Source organism: Fusarium proliferatum (assembly GCF_900067095.1).
Source record: "Fusarium proliferatum ET1 genome assembly, contig: FPRO_scaffold009, whole genome shotgun sequence".
NCBI lineage: Eukaryota > Fungi > Ascomycota > Sordariomycetes > Hypocreales > Nectriaceae > Fusarium > Fusarium proliferatum.
Window position 1 is genome coordinate 1176339 of NW_022194798.1, and position 17692 is coordinate 1194030.

The window sequence follows — 17692 nt, forward strand, 5'->3', positions numbered from 1 at the left end:
GGAGATCGGTAAGTACATAGTTGATTTAATCGTCCGCAGAATGAGCATGTTGGCCTTTCACCTGTGCATTTGCTCTTCTTTTTCCTATACGTAAGTCAGCCAGCCTGACCCCGACATAAAATATTTATGACCACGGGTATTTTACCGGCATGGCTCACAAGCCTGTTTGCTCCGGGGCTCCATTCTGATAAAACAGGCCGTTCAATGGTCGGGATGGTTGATAAAACTTATCCGAGTTGTTGCGATAATCAGATCTGGAGATAGAGATGGGGACGGAACCCGGAAGTTGAATGATCATTCAGAGGCACGTGAGCGGAAGCTAGTCTTACCCCACCGGACTCATCAGGCCCGAGTATAATGAAGTCATGAGGGCAGGTTGGCTATGACTGCTACGTTCTATTATACTCAGGCGATGTGCCGTAATAGTTTTCTAGAGAAATGTGTCGAACAAAGTTGTCACGCTGTTGAGCGGCCCAAATCATTGTAAAAGATGACAATACGTACTGCAGAGTCTAGACTCCTTACAGTAGTTCCGCCCATACACCAATGGAGTCACGGTAAAATGGTCACGAACCATTGTAACGTTGTTTCTGCGCATTACATCACTTGAAAGTGGCTTGCATCTGTAAGGCACCAGTGAGGGGTCAAACAAGATACGCTTCTCACGGTATCTCGCTTCCAATACCTTTATTTCCAACTCTTATCGACAGCTACTTGCAGTCATGGCAGCTCACGCTACTTACCCCAGTCTGCGGGACAAGACCGTGCTCATTACAGGCGGTGCAGAAGGCATTGGCGCTGCTACAGTGGAGTTGTTCACGCTACAGGGCAGCCAGGTCATCTTCATCGACATCGCCGAGGGCTCAGCGAAAAAGACAATTGACCGTGCTGTATCGCGTGCGAAAGACGCCAACGTGCAAGCCAAAGCACCCATCTTCTACAGTTGCAGCGTTTCAGATTTACCAAGGCTACAAGACACGGTCGAGAGAATCCAAGATAAACATGGCATGATACATATCTTGGTCAATAATGCTGCGGCTGCTGGAAACAGAGCCAGACTCGAAACAGAAAATGTCAGGCCTGAAGATTGGGAAGTGAACATCAACACCAATCTTCGGCATGTTTTCTTCATGAGCCAAGCTGTTCTTCCGGCGATGAGAGAGGCAAAGAGCGGGAGCATCATCAATCTTGGGTCAATCACCTGGCGCATCCCCGCCCAAGGAACTCCAGGTACTTTGACATTCCTGTCTGGCTATTCAGTCTGCTAACACGTCAAAGTCTACGGCGCATGCAAGGCGGGAATCATGGGCCTGACGCGTACTCAGAGTAAAGAATATGGCAAGTACAACATTCGCATCAATAGTGTTATGCCTGGTGCCATTGCGACCCAGCGACAAAGGGATGAGGTTCTCACGCCCGAGTACCGCGAAGAGGTTATGCGCGGCCAGAGTTTGCAGCGAGATCTTGAGCCGGAGGAAGTAGCTAAAGTGATTGTGTTTTTGGGTAGTGATGAAGCTAGTGGGGTAACTGGTAGTTCCTATGTTGTTGATGGCGGTTGGTGTAGCGATCCATGAACAGTGGCTGGACCTAATCTTCATGCTGCAATTGAACATGCCTGTATATGATAAATAAGACTTATCAGGTTTTATCTGTGCGATTTCAAACTGAAACCTGTCGCGGAGGCATCGGCCGGTGAGGAAAGTTCCTGATCAAATGTCGGGCCCAAGATCCGAACCCCCTCATCTCAGTGGATCTACATCACTGCCAGCGAGCGGGGAACTTCACCCACGAACTGCATCAAGAGCTCAATCAGGTTCTCACTATACCCGCTACCAATTTATACTTCTAAGGACTCCTGTTCGAATATGGAGCCTTGGCGCCACACAGCGACACAAATTTTGGACAACATTCGTTCTGGTAGTCTCACAGTTGAGCAGTATGCTTCATCACTACTTGAGCGAATCAAGCAACGAGATGACGATGTCAAAGCTTGGGCATATCTTGACCCGAAAGCTGTTTTGGAACAGGCTAGAAAATTAGACCAGGTACCAAAGGATCAGCGAGGACCACTGCATGGCATTCCTGTTGGGATCAAGGACATCATATTGACCAAAGGCAACATCTTAAAGCATTCAAGTCGGAGCCTGTCGCTGACAAGTTATCAGATATGCCGACTGAACATGGCTCAACTATTTATAAGAATGATCATCCCGTAATCGACGCCGGATCGGTCATGGTTCTCCGTCAAGCAGGATGTCTCATCTTCGGTAAGTCAAGCCAGCCTTTCTAAACGCCAAGTTCTCATCATTTCCAGGTAAAACTACAACAACCGAGTTTGCTGCATCCTTCACAGGCCCAGCTACTCGCAATGCACACAGTACCTCTCATACCCCGGGAGGCTCTTCAGCTGGTTCAGCTGCCGCAGTAGCAGACTTTCAGATCCCCGTTGCTCTTGGTTCACAGACTGTAGGCTCTATTGTTCGTCCAGCTGCATTCAACGGCATCTACGGTTTCAAGCCTACATGGGGAGCCATCACAAGAGAGGGACAGAAGTTCTGTGCTCCAACTGTTGATACGATTGGCTTCTTTTCCCGCAGCGTTTCGGACTTTGAGACCCTAGCTGACGCCTTTGCTTTACACGATGACGAGGAGAGCACGTTTGGAGATATCAAGGGCTCGAAATTTGCCGTATATCGGACGTCGAAGTGGGATTTGGCTGGAGAGGGCACGATCGCGGCTATGGACAAAGCTGTAGAGCTTCTCAAAGCACATGGCGCTGGAGTCGAAGAGCTTGATCTTGGTCCAGACTTTGACCAAGTCATTGACTGGCACCTGACTCTCGTACGTCTTGAGGGTGCAACGAGTCTGTGGCCAGAGTATTACCGAGACAAAGACAAGCTTGATCCGGTGTTGGCGAAAGGTGTTCAAGAGAAGCATAAAATTTCACGACAGGCCCAGCTCGATGCTTATGATGGGCTTGCAGCTCTACGACGGCGGTTTGATAAGATGGCAGATAAGTATGTCGCCGTGCTAGTTCCGAGTGTCTTCGACGAGGCTCCTGAAGGCCTGGGGAATACAGGAAGCCCTGTTTTTGCAGCGACTTGGACGGTAAGTGAACAGGTGCTGGATCCTGGATTTTGTTAACATGTACAGGCGTTACATACACCAGTGGTCAATATTCCAGGTTTTCGTGGGAAGAGCAACTTACCTGTGGGGGTTTCTCTTGTGTCCGCGAGACTGCGTGATCGTCACCTCCTCAAGGTGAGCGAGGCGGTTGGTAATATCTTCGAGGCAGAGGGTGGGCGGAATAAACAGTCTAGGTCAGGTTAGTCACCTAGCCAGTTGTTGTCACCCAGGAGGTTTCTTGCCACGTTAGTCTGAGATATTCTGAATGATTCAGTTCTCATAGAGGTACAAAGAGGGGTGCATGATTGGAAGTCTTGTTGCTTGTCTAATTCTATGTGTCTATTTGAACAGTAAAGATGAAGCCGTCCCGTCTATCGTCGATGATCATCCTCCTCATCGTCAGACCCTATCAAGAACTCCTCTTCCATCCTCAACTCTTCCATCGGGATATCGTCATTCTTCAGTTTCGTGTAAACCTGTCTCTGCCTCCACGTCTTCAGCCTTCTAATTCCGTACACAACTGCAAGCACCAAGGCCGACACCACCACGGCCAAGATCCCCAGAGACCTCCACAATCTCCAGCCTTGTATACAACAAGGATACCAATACATAAAAACACCAACTGCCCACTCTTTCCAGCCCATCTTTCGCGCATGATCACGTACAAGACCCTTGCGAATCAAATGCTTGAAGCGAGGACCGTTGGGGCCAGAGTTGAAGCGCTTGAGACCAAAGTGCGGCACCGTTTCTTGCCGTGGGTCAGAGTCTGGATAGCTGATGTCACCCCAGTGGCCAGTAAAGTCGAACCACGAAGTGTAGTTCTGAGCGGCTTCGGTCGAAGACGGTTCAAAGGGTGAGATGATGGGAGTGATGGTAAAAGAATCGGGGTTAAACCGATAATAGTAGGCTGATTGAGCTGGGTTCCATAGCTTGCCTTCGTCACAGTAGTCGAACATTGCTGCGTTGTGAATTTGGTGGCTGTGGCTTGGTGAGTCAATGTTGGAGAATAGAACGATATTACATACCCTTTCTGCGGATAGTTGGCGTGTGAGCCGAGGGCACTGTACACGATAGGCTGGGATACTCGTTAGCTAGTGGAATCCGAGGGAGATGAACACTATCCCTACCCTCCCATCAGTGATGTTGACTGTCGAGTCATCCCATTTGAAACCAACACCGTCAATATGCTGGCTGTAGTAAATACCAACAGGGGTCCCATTGTGAAATCTGACCATATTGTGCTCCCTGACATCAAAGGTTAGAGGAACCACTGACCGTGAGTGGGAGCAGACTTACCAGTCTCCAACATGGTTGCCAAAGTGCATTCCCGATGATAAGTTCTCATCTCCGACTAAATGGTTAATGGGTTCCATGACTTGGGTAATGTTTGGCCCCTCATTGAATGAGTAAAAGTAAAAATAGAATGCATCAATGTCAACCTCGCTCTTCTCCACCAAGATCACGGCGCAGGGTACTGAGTTGGCTATCCGGCCAGAATCATCCGGTGCTTCACCCAGAATCCATTGAGGATAAGTGAGAGGATCTTCCTTGGCTGTGAGCGCAACATCTTCGCCACCGTAGCTATTGAGCTCCCCGAGATTCGAGAGGTCAATTAATGAAGGTCCACTAATCGGTTGCTCATTGAGTTTCGGTATTGTATTGACGATGTGAGCTGATAGGTCGCTAGGCATGAAGCGATCTTCTGGATGAAGCCATACTAATGGCGCTGCAATATTCGCTCAGTACTGAAGGCCATGACGGTGATCGATCGATCGATGAGATATTACTCACCATGATTAGCGACATAATCTGGACACCGATCAAGCCCCGAGGCTTCCGAGGCTGCCAAGACGTAACCAGCGTCAAGGCAGAGCAGAAGCAGCGTCGTTGGTATCAGCGAATGTATTGACGCGTCCCGAAACATGTCGAAAGGCCTCGTGTCCTTGGGGATCTTGAAATTGTTTGGAAACAGATCTCACTAACCCAAGTTAAGTTGACGCGCGATAGCGATAGCATATCAATAGCGCTGAGGTAATCAGAGGCCGGGATCTTCGGCTGAAAACAGGAGCGATCTCATTGGTGCTGCCGTAATTCTCCGCTGTTGTCGGCCAATCGATTTGTCGCTGGCGATTGAAGGGCTAGGCAATAACCGGATACGAGATCTTTATTTAACTAGGAAGGTCACTCTGATGAAGTCTGAAGGAATGAAGATCCATAGCTCGACATAAAGTACTTGTATTATCTCAGAATATATTGTCTTCTGTACTTTCAGACATCGCTCCCGGTGATAACGTCCATCTCGTTCAGCGGAACAAGCTTAGTCCGGAAGATCAACTTGTGACCAACAAACATGACGATGAACAGGATCAAGCTGATGTACGCTGTGAAAAAGGAGCTGGTATCCCACTCGATAAACACCTGAAATCCGCTCGTAATGATAATCAGCACGCTGAAGAACAGACCATACCAAGATAAATATGGCTGCAAAGGCGCAACGTAGGGTAATTCGGATCGAGAAATCCCTTGAAGAGCCAGGGCCTTCATGAAGCGAATGTGACAGAGCGAAATGATAGCCCATGCGATAAATCCCGCAACAGAGGTAATGCTCAAGAACCAGTTGAACACAACAGTTCCGTCGTTGGACAGATTGAGGAAAGACAAAAAGCCGACAGCGGCGCAAACACCGACGGCATTATAAGGCGTTCCGAATCTGTTGGTCTTCTTCAGAAATGCTGGGGCGTGGCCCGAATCTGCCAGAGAAATGAGGATGCGGCTGCTGGAATACACATCCGAGTTTGCAGCAGTCAATACAGCAGTCAAAAGAACCGCATTGAGGATAGAAGGTAGTACTGGAACACCTGCCAGTTGAGCCACAATAACCAGAGGAGATGCCGAAGCGTCTTGTGATTCGCTGAGGAGGTCTTTGTTCGTCGATGGGATATTGAGACCGAGGAAGAACACGGTCGCGACGAAGATTGAAAAGACGCCCCAAAATGTCCAACGCATCGCAGAAGGGATCGTCTTGCGCGGATCCTTGGTTTCGCCTGCACCGATGGCCACCAATTCTGAGCCCTGATAACTGAAACCAGCGGTGATCAAGACCGACCAGAAGCCGACGAAACGTCCAACATCTCCCTCGACAAGATGCTCACTGAATGCTCCAGGGTCTTTCCAGTACTTGAAGCCGAGATATCCTTGATCTCCGACGCCAGCATTGACACAAATCGAAAAGATGATGAAGCCAATGATTGTGATGACTTTTATGCTCGAAAACCACATTTCGAACTCTCCGAACCAACGAACAGGCATGAAGTTGGCAGCAGTGAAGAGGACCCAAAATACAGCGATCCAGATACCGATGTTCAGTCCCTTCTCCCAGTACTGGATGATCAGTCCCGCGGCTGTTAACTCGAGCGCAAACGTAATGGTCCAGCTGAACCAATAAATCCAACCCATGGCAAAGCCAAATGTTGGGTCGAGAAAGCGCGAGGCGTATGTTGTAAAGGCACCTGCAACGGGGATATATGCTGCCATTTCGCCTAGGGCTGTCATTACCGCGAAGAGAAGACTTCCGACGAAGATAAAGGCTATGAGGAGGGAGACGGGGCCGGCTGTTGCAAGGGCGTTGCCCGTGCCGATGAAGAGACCTGTACCAACTGCGGCGCCGATGGCGATGAATTGGAGGTGGCGGCCATGGAGAGCGCGTTCAAGCTCAGTGTCGTTGGTGCCATGCTCGATGGACTTGGTGGAGGGGGTCGATTCGTTTACCTCGGGGTGAGGGTCCGTCTTGGCTTGAATATCCATGGTCATGTAGTTCGTCATGGTGTGAATGACATGAGTGCGGCCGCTTGGGAACCAGACGGCGAGAGAGCTTCCTTTTCACTCCTCTGGGCAGCCGATCTCGGGCCATCTGAAATGGCAAGTCATGTCCGAATACTCGGGGCAACGTACGAGTGATTGTGCATCTTGTCGATGAAAGGCGAACATGTGGAGTCATGGAATCACAAAATTCGATATCCATTATATAATAGCTTAGTGAGATGTCTTCGCCATTCCCTTCTACCCCAGTTCCAGAACGAACCCCACGGAACATGTGGATCTTGGGCGTTGAGATTCGAGCACCATGATGTCGCCGCATCGCTGCATCACCCGCCTTGGTGCGACATCTTATCAGTCGCCGATCGATAAATAACCTCTTGACATTCTGGAAGCAAAGATTCGACGACAATCTGCGCGTGGCCCTTGTTCTGGATTGAGTGAGCTAGTGAGAGGTCATGTCTAGCCAGGGCGGATGTTCAAGTTGGGCGTGGTGGGGCTTGTTGAGATGTCGCTCTAAGGCGGAGGCTACAGATCTGTGCTTGATTGCCACCTACCATATCAGGAAACCACTTAAGATTGATTGCAGAACTAAGAGAGCCTCGTGATCTGTCCAGCATTTAAGAATTCAAGCAGTGAGATTGTGAGTCTGAGTACACATGGCGCTCGACTACCTATCAAGGTTCACCATCGTTGACTTGAATGTGCCATTTCTAAGCAAGCAGCAGAAAATACACATTCTCAGCTCAATCTATAAAGACAATATCTAATGTCAACTACAGTGGATAGAGGAAGTACTTATTCTCCAGATCAGTCAAGTCCAGCATCGAAACATCCACCTTGACCTTCACAGTCTCGCCATCCACAACCTGTTCGACATATCCTTCACCATGGTTACCGAGCGCTTCCTGTTCGGCAATCCACTGTCGTCGCTCCCTGTTTCTCTTAGAGAGGATGAACCGAATCGTTATTAGCAGAATGGGCGTCAAGGTGAAACTGGCCACGATCTGGACGATCCACGCAGGATAGTAACGCGGCCCTCCGGTCTTCCACAGCTGCGGTGAGATAATATTTGAGATTCCATAGAGCACCATGAACATGGCGTTTCGGGTGAGTCGCTTTGTATGACCGGCACAACTGGACGATACCCAGCCAACAGAGATGATCCATGTTTGCGCGAAGCAATTGGGGGGGAGAAGAAGGCATGCAAGCATAGGAATAGTGTTGCCCCATGGAATAGTGACCATACCAATACTACTTGCGATACAAGGTACGCACCAGAGTGCAGCCCACCAAGCGCTATGACCAGGGAAGAAGCGTATCAGAAGCGAGGCTGTTATGCATGCAAGAATTGCAAACCCGCCAGAAGCGACCCAGACGAGGGTCGATCCTAATGGAGAAACTCCAAGGTCCAGGAAGAGCAAACTCTGCTGGTAAGGGAGATTGTTGGCCAGCATGAGTGTGAAGCCCGAGAAGGCGAACAGCCAGGAAATAGGATCCTTCAAACACTCGTAAAACTGATGCCTCTTGAAGGTCTTCTGCTCGATCGAGCTGCGGGTAGTTTCATGAATGCGACGAATCGTATGGACCTTCTGTTCAGTGGTCAAGAACCATGCAGTTGCAGGGTTATTGGGATACCAGAACCAGGTGATCACTGATAGAACGAGGGATATGCCTCCAGTGATGATCATGAAGAATTTCCAAGGGCTAGTGCTGACTTTGCTATAAAGCAAACCGTACGAAACAAGGCCAGTGAACATGGGCGAGCCGATGCAAGAAGTGTAAAATAGAGGCTGGACCTGGTGGAGCTCCTCAGGCGTAAAGAACATGGACATCGTAATCTCAAGAGCTGGGATGACCGCGGACTCGACGAACCCGAGGAAGAAGCGAAGAGGGATCAGGGCTCCATAGCTCTGGGCCACACAGTGGAGGAGGACAATAACAGCCCATGTAAAGATGATTCCTGAGATGAACGTGCGCAGCGGTAGTTTTTGAATGAGAAGTTGTCCAGGAATCTGACCAATAATGTAACCTGAAAGGGTTAGCTGTGTTGATTGCACAGAATGAGATGACTAACCGGTGTAGAAGAGGGAGTTCAAGTTGTTGTACTCGGAGTTATTGAGACCGGTATCCTTGAAGAGCCCAAGGAGTGTAGCTTGACCCAGCGTGCTCTTATCGACCTGAACCTGGGTGTTAGCGCCAATCATCATTAGCGATCTGTCCTCCTTACATAGAGCATAAAGTCGATGAACGTGACAAGCAAAAGGACGTGGATGTAAATCTTGCGCTTGAGCTTCTTCTTCATCTCGGGAGTAAGTTCCCCAACTTCATGTCCGTGCTTCTCGATAAGATCAAGAGTCTCATCTGCAGCTCGGCCAGAGATAACAGCGCCCTCGTTGAGTGAGCTACTGGAGCTTGCGTTAGCGACCTTGAGGTCGACTTGCTTCTCGTCACTCATGTTGTCGTTTGCACAAAGACGAGTGGCGATAGATGATGAATAGGAATGTAAGAGCAAATGTAAATTATCATCTTGGCGTCCTTCGATGCTCTTAAATATGCATGCAGGATCTGTCAATAATCGGGTGCCGGCAAGATGCCCGGTGACCTACAGGGTCAATATCTTAGGTTTGCAGGGGAGAATGGCTACTGTGGATCTGCAAGCATGAGCCATTCTCATTTTGAGACCATGTGTGACTGTTTCTGGGTTTCCAGAACCTGTCTTGCATGAAAGGCGTTCGACTTTCTCACATGAACCTATCCACTCCTCGCTCTTCGCCATACGGACTAGCAATCACATAATGAAAGTTGCCACAATATGTCGATTCAAGGGCGTCATTGCCCTGCTAGTTGGCTTTCTCGGATAGATCCTGGAGATTCCATCGAACCGCACGGCTGGGTCATGCAAGATATTTAATGCCCCCAAGACTCTAACTCATCCGAGATGATGTTCCACGATGATCTCCCGTCGCTTTGATAAATATGGAGGGCCATTCGCCTGCACACTCTTAACAGCAGAGAGTGATAAAACCGTTTCTCGTTGGAGTTTAGTGTTGTATCATCTCTTTGCGGAACCACTGACTCGGGTCCGACATGCGGCTCCGTAGTGGGTACAACTCAGGTCGAAGCACATTAGTAGATCATTCATTGAGCCAAGCCCATAGGGCTATTACTCGGTAGCTTAAAGTTAGACGGGTTTCTCTTGCGGATGCGAATTGCGCAATTATTCCTTGCAGTAACGTCTTTGATAAGGGCGCGCAGTAGATTATACGTGAGCCCGTTCGGCATGAGTCCGTTATATACACGAGTGCCCACGTGGGCTGATTTCGCAACAAGTAACCATGCAATTATACGATTATTTCCATGTGACCAAATACTTTTCTTTCCGCGCATCACGAGAGATGAAGGAGATGCATCCTGTTAAAGAGTCATTAGCATGCCGACATACCATTTGCCATCAAGGCTAACTTGCCAGTCCTCTAACGGCACTCTCTCCTCCAGCATATTCGCCGCTTGCATAGCCTGGTCAAGGTTTGCTTTGACAGCCAGCTCTTTCAGCCGATCGATGATGTATAGCCTCGCAGGTGGAGGGCAAACTTCAGATCCTGCAGCGTTTGCAAGTGGCCAGACCACATATCGTGAAGCTGTTCGGAACGGTGTATTCAGCAGCTCTAGCGAGTATGGAACGCTGGCTAGCATGTCGTCAATTACATCGCTGGCTTGCAGTGCGGCCTTGATGGGAAGCTGGCTCCAGGTGGCTTTAAGGGGATCATCTTCGTCGGGTTCATTGAGGATGACTTGATGGGGATTTCGATCGAAGACGGTGAATATCCACTCGTTGACTGTCAATCGCATGAGCCTAGCGGTGTTGTAGACACGAGCTGACTGTTGAGACTGATATCTGTGTATAGTATCTTTGTAGGCGCAGATCTCCGTGCCAGGGGCATTCTGTCGGTCTTCCTCGGAAGTGACATTGATAATCTCGTACGGCAGTTGTTGGAAGAATGTATCGACGAACGCGATGGCCTTCTGGTTAAGGTCCATGCACTCCCTCACAAAGTCCGTCGCCAACATGTCCTTTCTGCCAGACAGCTTGGCGAATTGACAGACAAATCCAATCATGTGAGTCCTCGATATATCGAGTCCCGACTGGTCGGAAAGGGCATAATCGAAGAGTTCTAAAAAATCGTCTGCTATCGGGCTTGATTGCATTATGCAATTTGTCAACACATTGATGGCTGTATGGTGAAACAGTCTGCGCCCAAATTCAGTCTGGAATTGTTGTCTTCCTCGCATCACCAAAAGTCTTAATGAACCTTGCACGTGGAGCTCCCAGTTTCTCGTTGAGCCTCGACCTTCGAAGACTAATCCCTCAAAGGTTGAGAGCAACAGCACACGAAGAAGGGTCTTGTCGAGGACGGCCACTTGGAGATCGCTTAGATCTTGGTTTGTCCGAGTCAAGGCTTTGGAGTAGTGGTAACGGGCTGCACGTAATAGGTCCACACGGCGATGTTCGAGAGCTAGAGAGGCGAGAGCCGGGGCGTGAATGGCCTGTATTATGTCATCATCGATGGCGAGAGTAGTTGTGTGTTCATGAAGGTACGTGAATGGGCCGGACTTTGTGAAGACAAAAAGGAAGTACCCTAGTGCAAGTTCTTCGGGGGGACTTGAGATTCGGAGACAGTCTACTTCCATGTCGCTGTGGCTAATTGACTGGTCCGGGGAGTTGTAATCGCTGAATGAGCTATGTGAATCGGGGCTTGCTTGTGTGTTGATACATCTCTGACGTTGTACTTTCCGTATGACGGCTGAGGTTTGGTCTTTGATCTTTACTGAGTGAACGTCTCGATAACCAAAACATGAGATTTTCATCCGCATGCATGTTGAGCAGGAGGGCTTTTTTAGATCACACTGTCGAGTGTTAGATGTTTAAGAAGGAAACATGCATACGGACCATACCTTTCTGCGCTTCTCTCGACAGGGTTCGCATGCTCGCGAAGGTTTGCCGGAGAAGACCATGATCAGATGACGGGTCTCTTATTGGCTGTTGGAAGCTCTTCAGGTTAGTCCACTCGGTAATTCTGGTGCTTGGTGGCAGACCCTAGAGCTGTATGACGGAGTCGATGATAGTTGGATGTGTTAGAAAAGGCGAATGTTTCGACGAAATATTGAAGTATTTGGTGATTCTTGGGTCTGCTTCCTTAGCGTCGAAATGCCCACCAGATTAGGATAAGCTCATCGTTTGGCATAACATTAGGCCGCTTAGTGATAAGCACGGCTAGTCGGCACCTATCAGAAGCCAAATGCACTGGAGGCCTTCGCTAAGCCATTTGATCCCTGCGTCATCTCACCCCAGGGCTCTGCCGAGTGCCGGCAATTCTCTGTCGTTCAACCAAACAACGTCAACGATCTCCGCTTTATCCAAAGTCGAAGCAGCTTCATTCCATTGTCAATGAGTAGAAAGCGAAACCGGAGTCAATTAACTAGTCTAATGGGTCAAGGTTCTTCAAAGTGGCGATGCACAATGGGCGGAGTATCAGTAGGCCCATTGCTGATCAGACACTCAGCTATGCCTGGTCTGATTCGCAAAAACATCCTCGAGCCAATCAAGCGAAACCTGGTTCATCAACACGTAACCCCCTTCCTGACAATGAAGTCCAGCCCCCGAAGCCGTCTCAAAGAGATGATACGTCGCCCGACCTCCAAGCTGCTCCGTCAACTCTTTCGCCTGCCCAGGGAAGAACATATCATTCTGGCCATCTCCTACAAAAACAGGCGCCTTGATCTTGTTCACGATGCCCTTCAAGGTGAACCATTGGGACTTCTCCAGCAACGTGTAGGCCGAGTGAGTCTTGAATGACCACTCTCCCTGATCGATGCCCCATCGCAGAGTCGACGGCGTGCTCGCGTTGTTCTGAACCAGAGCGACCTCTTCGTCAACCTCCTTCTTCTTGCCAGCTTTGAATAGCTCAGTAATTTCCGGTCCAAACTGCTTGAACATTACTTCGCCGAAATCGAAGATCCCGTCGAGGGCGATCACTGCTGCTAGACGATGCTCAAAGGCTGCGGCACGAGGCGCAAGGATCCCGCCAAACGAGAATCCCATTAGCGCAAGCTTGCTGCCGTCGACATCATTTCGAGAAAGCGCATAATCAACAATCGGTGTGACGACCTTTTCCCACTCAGGGATAAAGCCAAGACCTTGGTACCGACGGACGGTTGGCTGTCCTGGTCCCTCATAGACGATAGCATTCATGCCTCTCTGTGTCAACGCCTCGCCCATGGCATGATACAGGTCTTCCATGGAGCCATCATATCCGTTACCCAGGATGACAGTAGGACGACGACCAGGCTTGTCCGTCTTGAAGAAGATAGCAGGGACAGTAAAGTTGTCAGCCTGTAGCTCAACACGCTCGCCGGGAATGGGCAGGAGCTGCATTGCTTTGTCAAAGGCATCGGCCTGCTGCTTCCAAAGCGACATGATCTTAGGATCACTCCAGTTCCCATGCAGGAATGCATCAGCAGAGCGATAATAGGTTGAGGCCCTGAAGAACGCGTTTCTTGCAGAAACAGGATGCCTCTTGCAGTCGATTGCCTTTGCTTGGTTGTGAACACGAGTCGCAAGATTGTAGTACGCTTCGTAGTAGCTTTCGAAATCGCCCGTCTTGATCTGACTCGCCGCGATGAGGATCTCCCCGATATCCGCCCCTTGGTAGGGAGCTGTGGCCAAGGTCGCCATGACGTTGAAGTTGAAGTCAATATCCGGGATGATTTGTAGCATGGTGTCGTTCTTAGAGCCATGACTGCGGCGTAAGTTTACATCTGATGGAAGGGCATTTGCAACATCCTGTTGAACAGTAACATTAGTATATGTTGCATCTCCAATAAATACGGGACTTACCGATTGGAGAGACTCCAGAATGACGAGGAGGGCGGCGTTGTTCAATTTCATGTTGATAGTTTGCTGTGTTAGAATAATGTTGAGGTGTTTTGATAACAGGCTTTGATGCAGTATGAGGAAATTCGATTGTGCAGTGCCTCGACCATTTTATACACATTCTTGATCCTTAAATATTAACATTCATTTGAGGTACTTCAAGAGCCCTCTCTTCCCGTCACCATACGGGCATAGCGGCATGGAGTGATCGACTACTGCGGACCGTCAGCTTACTAGCCGAAAGTCCCGCCATTTGAAAAGCCTACTATATCCGGCACGTGTTTCGACGTAATATTCGGATTACCTAGCTCAGGTTGGCACTCGTTGCGTCGATTCAACACTGCGAGTGGCTGAGATACCCGGTCAACATCATCGCTTCAGCACAGCCGTATGCTGAATACGCTGGGACGAATCAAATGAGTGACAGGATGCATCTCATGTAGGTCCTGCCTGGCAAGTGGACTTCTCAGCCAGGCACTTGATGTCGCCCGAATCATGAGCTATACAATAACACGCTCGGCAGCAGCCTGTCGCAATGCAACACCCTGTTGGCCATTGGTATTAGCTTATTCTACTTTGGCGAGTCAAACTGTTGCTCACCAACGGGGCATCCAATGGGGTCCCCGGCCTTCTGGTACCTACAGTCCCAACATTGATGATGGAGCCAACACTATCAGGAATACGGGGGAAAGGTCATATTGCTCGATTTAGCAGTTGGCATCAGAAACAAGCTGTTGGACGGTTTAGGGCGTGCTAGGCGAGATTTGAGTGACAAGAATAAGGTCACCATCAGGATCTTCCGAACAGACAGGGTGGCACAGCACGTAGCCTAGCGACCACATGATGCTTTGGGGCGATTCTGCTAAGTTCGGAACAAACTCCAATGGATGACTGCTTCGAGTCCAATTGTGAAAAGCCTCAGTAGAAACGGCTTTTTACACAAGCCTGGTTCGCCTTGAATTCTTACTTCCATTATATCTCAGTCTATTCAAATCGAACCCGCAACTCGCTTCAAAATACAACCTACAGTGGATCTAACCTGACGCCCTTCGTTTCCCTAACTTAATACAATTGTCCAGCGCTCATAGGAGGTGCTAGCTTCACCACAAGCTAAAAGAATAGATCAGTACTCTCTTCGACATATCGTAGCCGCAATGGTTACTCACCCACTCAATGTCATCATATGACTTAAAAAGTCGTCCTGTTCCTTTGCCCTTCCTTTCGCCTTTGTCTAGCTTCTCCTGTGCGTCTTGGGCCTTCCTCTTGTTTGACCTTTTGTTGAGTGCTCGACCAGCCATGGCAAGAGGGTCTTGTCGTCCCATGTCTGATCTTTCTGGTAGGATATCATTCACAAAGGCAATTCGAGGTCCATAAGTGCTCAGTCTATCAACTGCTGACGTGGTATACGGCACATCTCGTATTCCATGGGAGGAGATGCACAGTTCCGTATCAAGGTCTTGGGTCTTGATGATACTAGAGCTTTGTTAGCATGAGCCCCTTGACTGCAAGAAATACGTACCATATCTCGAGTCCATTGGGGGCAAATAGCTCCATATTGGCCTTTGATAAGGCCTTTGAAACTATCGATGCATGGCCGAACGCCGTAGCAAGACCAATGCCGGCTTGACCTGCCATAGAGCCGATACTGGCAATACCAGGCCTGACGGATAGATTGTCAATTTAGAATGCCGTACAGATTGAACTAAGTAACTTACAGAAACCACCCGGCAATGTTGGCACCCTTTTGGAACAATTGTGCCTCTGGGTTGGGTGTACGGGCGAGATTGATCTCATCCACGACTTGAAGGAATTGATCACGTGTGATACCGTACCTGCTGATTTCGGAGCTATAACCACGTAGGAAGGGCTCTCCTGCTCCGAATGCGATCTGTGGGAGAATCAGAGGTCGGAACTCGGTGTTTTGGAAGGACGGATGGCCGGAGGAGAATCGTGTATCCGTAGACATGGTCTCAGGGGAAGAGAAACTATATGATGGATGTTGATAGACATTGCTTTGTGAAGGCATCTGGCTGCTTCTAGGTCGACTGCTCAAGGGTGCATTGTAAGCGTGCAGTGAATATGAGGGCGGTTCGTCGTTATAGCGACATCCAGGCTGTTGCTGGCTGCTGAAGCCATCTCGAGCAGAGAAATTCTCTGTCTCAGGCGACCGATCCTTCGACTTCTGGTTATGATTTTGCCTTGTGCGTGGCTGACCTCCTTGAGACGAGGATGGAATTGCATCATAAGGCGACGGATTTCGTCGTGTTGATGGCATTTGCCTTGAATTATAAGGGGACCTCTTTTTCTGACTACTCTCTGCTGCAGCGTCTACGGCTGAGCCGATCGTGTCTCTTAGAATGCCCATGATGCGTTTGTGTTTATAAGTGGTCTGGGAATTAGGAGTAAAATGAAGTATTCTGGTATCGCTGAGAAGATAGCCAAGGTCAAGACATATATATACGTAAATGATGACTGAATATCATCAATATCTATTGAAGTGCCAAAATCAGTAAGTCTATCGACATATTTTTGGTCGACTCATACACGCTTTCACCATTAGGGCTGAGCATTCAGAGGGTAAGCGTTAGACCAATGATCGGATTTGCCGATTACCGTGATGCTTGTCTGGTAGCGTCGAAATGGCCACCGAATCGAGTAAGTCAGACGATGATTCGCAGCAGTCGAAAGGCAACACAGAGGTAAAACGACTTTTATTCGCAAATAAGCTCCATAAAGTCTCAGGCAAACTCTAAACTTTGTCACTCGGCATTTGATCGTCAATCGAGGATGCACAGCCCTACGACAACCCTGGTAAGTAATGCTATTCACTTGAATGACTACATATCACCTCTTGCGCTTTCTGACTGTCGAACAAGTGGCGGCAGAGGCCTCTATCAAGTCGCCTGCTGCTTGTCCTGAGGGTTTGTCCAACTCTAGCCATATCTGGTGCCATTTCTGGGACAGGCATGGACTTGGGTCCCTCCAAGAGGACGCGTTCGTTTCAACCAATAATGAACAGCATTGCAACTCGTGAAGCGCGACGCGACCTTTTCGCGCCATTGCTTATCTTATCTTATCTTTTGAGGTCACCCTGTCAACAAAGGAAGGCAATTGCACGCAAATATTTTACTTCACAAGTCGAACAAAGAATCGTCAAAGTGCTGTTGGCAGGGCATTCAGCCAATAGCCCGGAAAGCGGAAAGTGGGTTCGCTTAAAGACTTGGCTGTCATTAGGATCCCCGTCAATCAATCTCTCTCTACATGTTCTGCTCCTGACACCATCGTTATCTTAACCTTATCGTGGTGTTGGACTTTGCAAGCAATAACTTACCCTGAACAACATTTAACATTTAATAATACTCCCAACAAACATTCCAATATAATGGTAAGTACAAGAGAAACCTGTAGTAATTCTTCTCGTATTAACTTTAAGTATCCGGCGTCAAAAATACTAACAATCATGACTGTTGAGCTTGTGTCTTAACAGATAATGCTCGTTTCTACACCAAACTCGATCTTATCTGTTAGCGTCATAACATTTCCCAAAGCTCTCACTGAAGCAGCCAACTTTCAAAAAATGAGTTGTTGCGTAGCAATTCAAAAGATATCCGCCCATTTGGGTGACATAAAATGGGAAATTCGATCTATGATGTCCTGGCTCTTGTAGAGTCTTCTTGATGTTTAGGGATAATAATGTATTGTTGGGCTTCTAATTTCTCTTCAAAAGTTGTTGCTCTATGCCATCAAATGGTCATCATAGCTGCTTCAACTGTACATTGGAGGGCTTTCAGAAATCGGAATGATCAAGATGAAAGT

At 48.7% G+C, this 17692-nt stretch overlaps 8 protein-coding genes across 8 annotated transcripts; 2 read left to right on the top strand and 6 right to left on the bottom strand.

Annotated features, from left to right (window-relative positions):
• Window positions 1-722: 722 nt before the first annotated feature.
• On the top strand, window positions 723-1574 carry FPRO_15348 (uncharacterized protein; the record flags this gene model as incomplete). The annotated part of the gene is made up of 2 exons (XM_031220342.1): window positions 723-1230; window positions 1279-1574. 2 exons carry the CDS (start codon window positions 723-725, stop codon window positions 1572-1574), a joined length of 804 nt encoding a protein of 267 aa, XP_031086011.1.
• Window positions 1575-1865: 291 nt separating this feature from the next.
• Window positions 1866-3330, top strand: FPRO_15347 (uncharacterized protein; the record flags this gene model as incomplete). Its single annotated transcript, XM_031220343.1, has 4 exons — window positions 1866-2115; window positions 2166-2267; window positions 2315-3108; window positions 3154-3330. The coding sequence occupies 4 exons, from the start codon at window positions 1866-1868 to the stop codon at window positions 3328-3330; spliced, it is 1323 nt and encodes a 440-aa protein (XP_031086012.1).
• Window positions 3331-3497: 167 nt separating this feature from the next.
• On the bottom strand, window positions 3498-5050 carry FPRO_15346 (uncharacterized protein; the record flags this gene model as incomplete). The annotated part of the gene is made up of 5 exons (XM_031220344.1): window positions 3498-4104; window positions 4152-4201; window positions 4254-4371; window positions 4423-4852; window positions 4918-5050. The coding sequence occupies 5 exons, from the start codon at window positions 5048-5050 to the stop codon at window positions 3498-3500; spliced, it is 1338 nt and encodes a 445-aa protein (XP_031086013.1).
• A 344-nt stretch (window positions 5051-5394) lies between these two features.
• On the bottom strand, window positions 5395-6948 carry FPRO_15345 (putative lysine permease; the record flags this gene model as incomplete). The annotated part of the gene is made up of 1 exon (XM_031220345.1): window positions 5395-6948. One exon carries the CDS (start codon window positions 6946-6948, stop codon window positions 5395-5397), a length of 1554 nt encoding a protein of 517 aa, XP_031086014.1.
• Window positions 6949-7718: 770 nt separating this feature from the next.
• Window positions 7719-9400, bottom strand: FPRO_15344 (uncharacterized protein; the record flags this gene model as incomplete). Its single annotated transcript, XM_031220346.1, has 3 exons — window positions 7719-8974; window positions 9020-9122; window positions 9173-9400. 3 exons carry the CDS (start codon window positions 9398-9400, stop codon window positions 7719-7721), a joined length of 1587 nt encoding a protein of 528 aa, XP_031086015.1.
• A 959-nt stretch (window positions 9401-10359) lies between these two features.
• FPRO_15343 (uncharacterized protein) lies at window positions 10360-11958 on the bottom strand (the record flags this gene model as incomplete). Its single annotated transcript, XM_031220349.1, has 2 exons — window positions 10360-11850; window positions 11899-11958. The coding sequence occupies 2 exons, from the start codon at window positions 11956-11958 to the stop codon at window positions 10360-10362; spliced, it is 1551 nt and encodes a 516-aa protein (XP_031086016.1).
• Window positions 11959-12502: 544 nt separating this feature from the next.
• Window positions 12503-13891, bottom strand: FPRO_15342 (uncharacterized protein; the record flags this gene model as incomplete). The annotated part of the gene is made up of 2 exons (XM_031220350.1): window positions 12503-13786; window positions 13841-13891. The coding sequence occupies 2 exons, from the start codon at window positions 13889-13891 to the stop codon at window positions 12503-12505; spliced, it is 1335 nt and encodes a 444-aa protein (XP_031086017.1).
• A 1047-nt stretch (window positions 13892-14938) lies between these two features.
• Window positions 14939-16241, bottom strand: FPRO_15341 (uncharacterized protein; the record flags this gene model as incomplete). Its single annotated transcript, XM_031220351.1, has 4 exons — window positions 14939-14986; window positions 15043-15349; window positions 15396-15536; window positions 15592-16241. 4 exons carry the CDS (start codon window positions 16239-16241, stop codon window positions 14939-14941), a joined length of 1146 nt encoding a protein of 381 aa, XP_031086018.1.
• Window positions 16242-17692: the final 1451 nt, after the last annotated feature.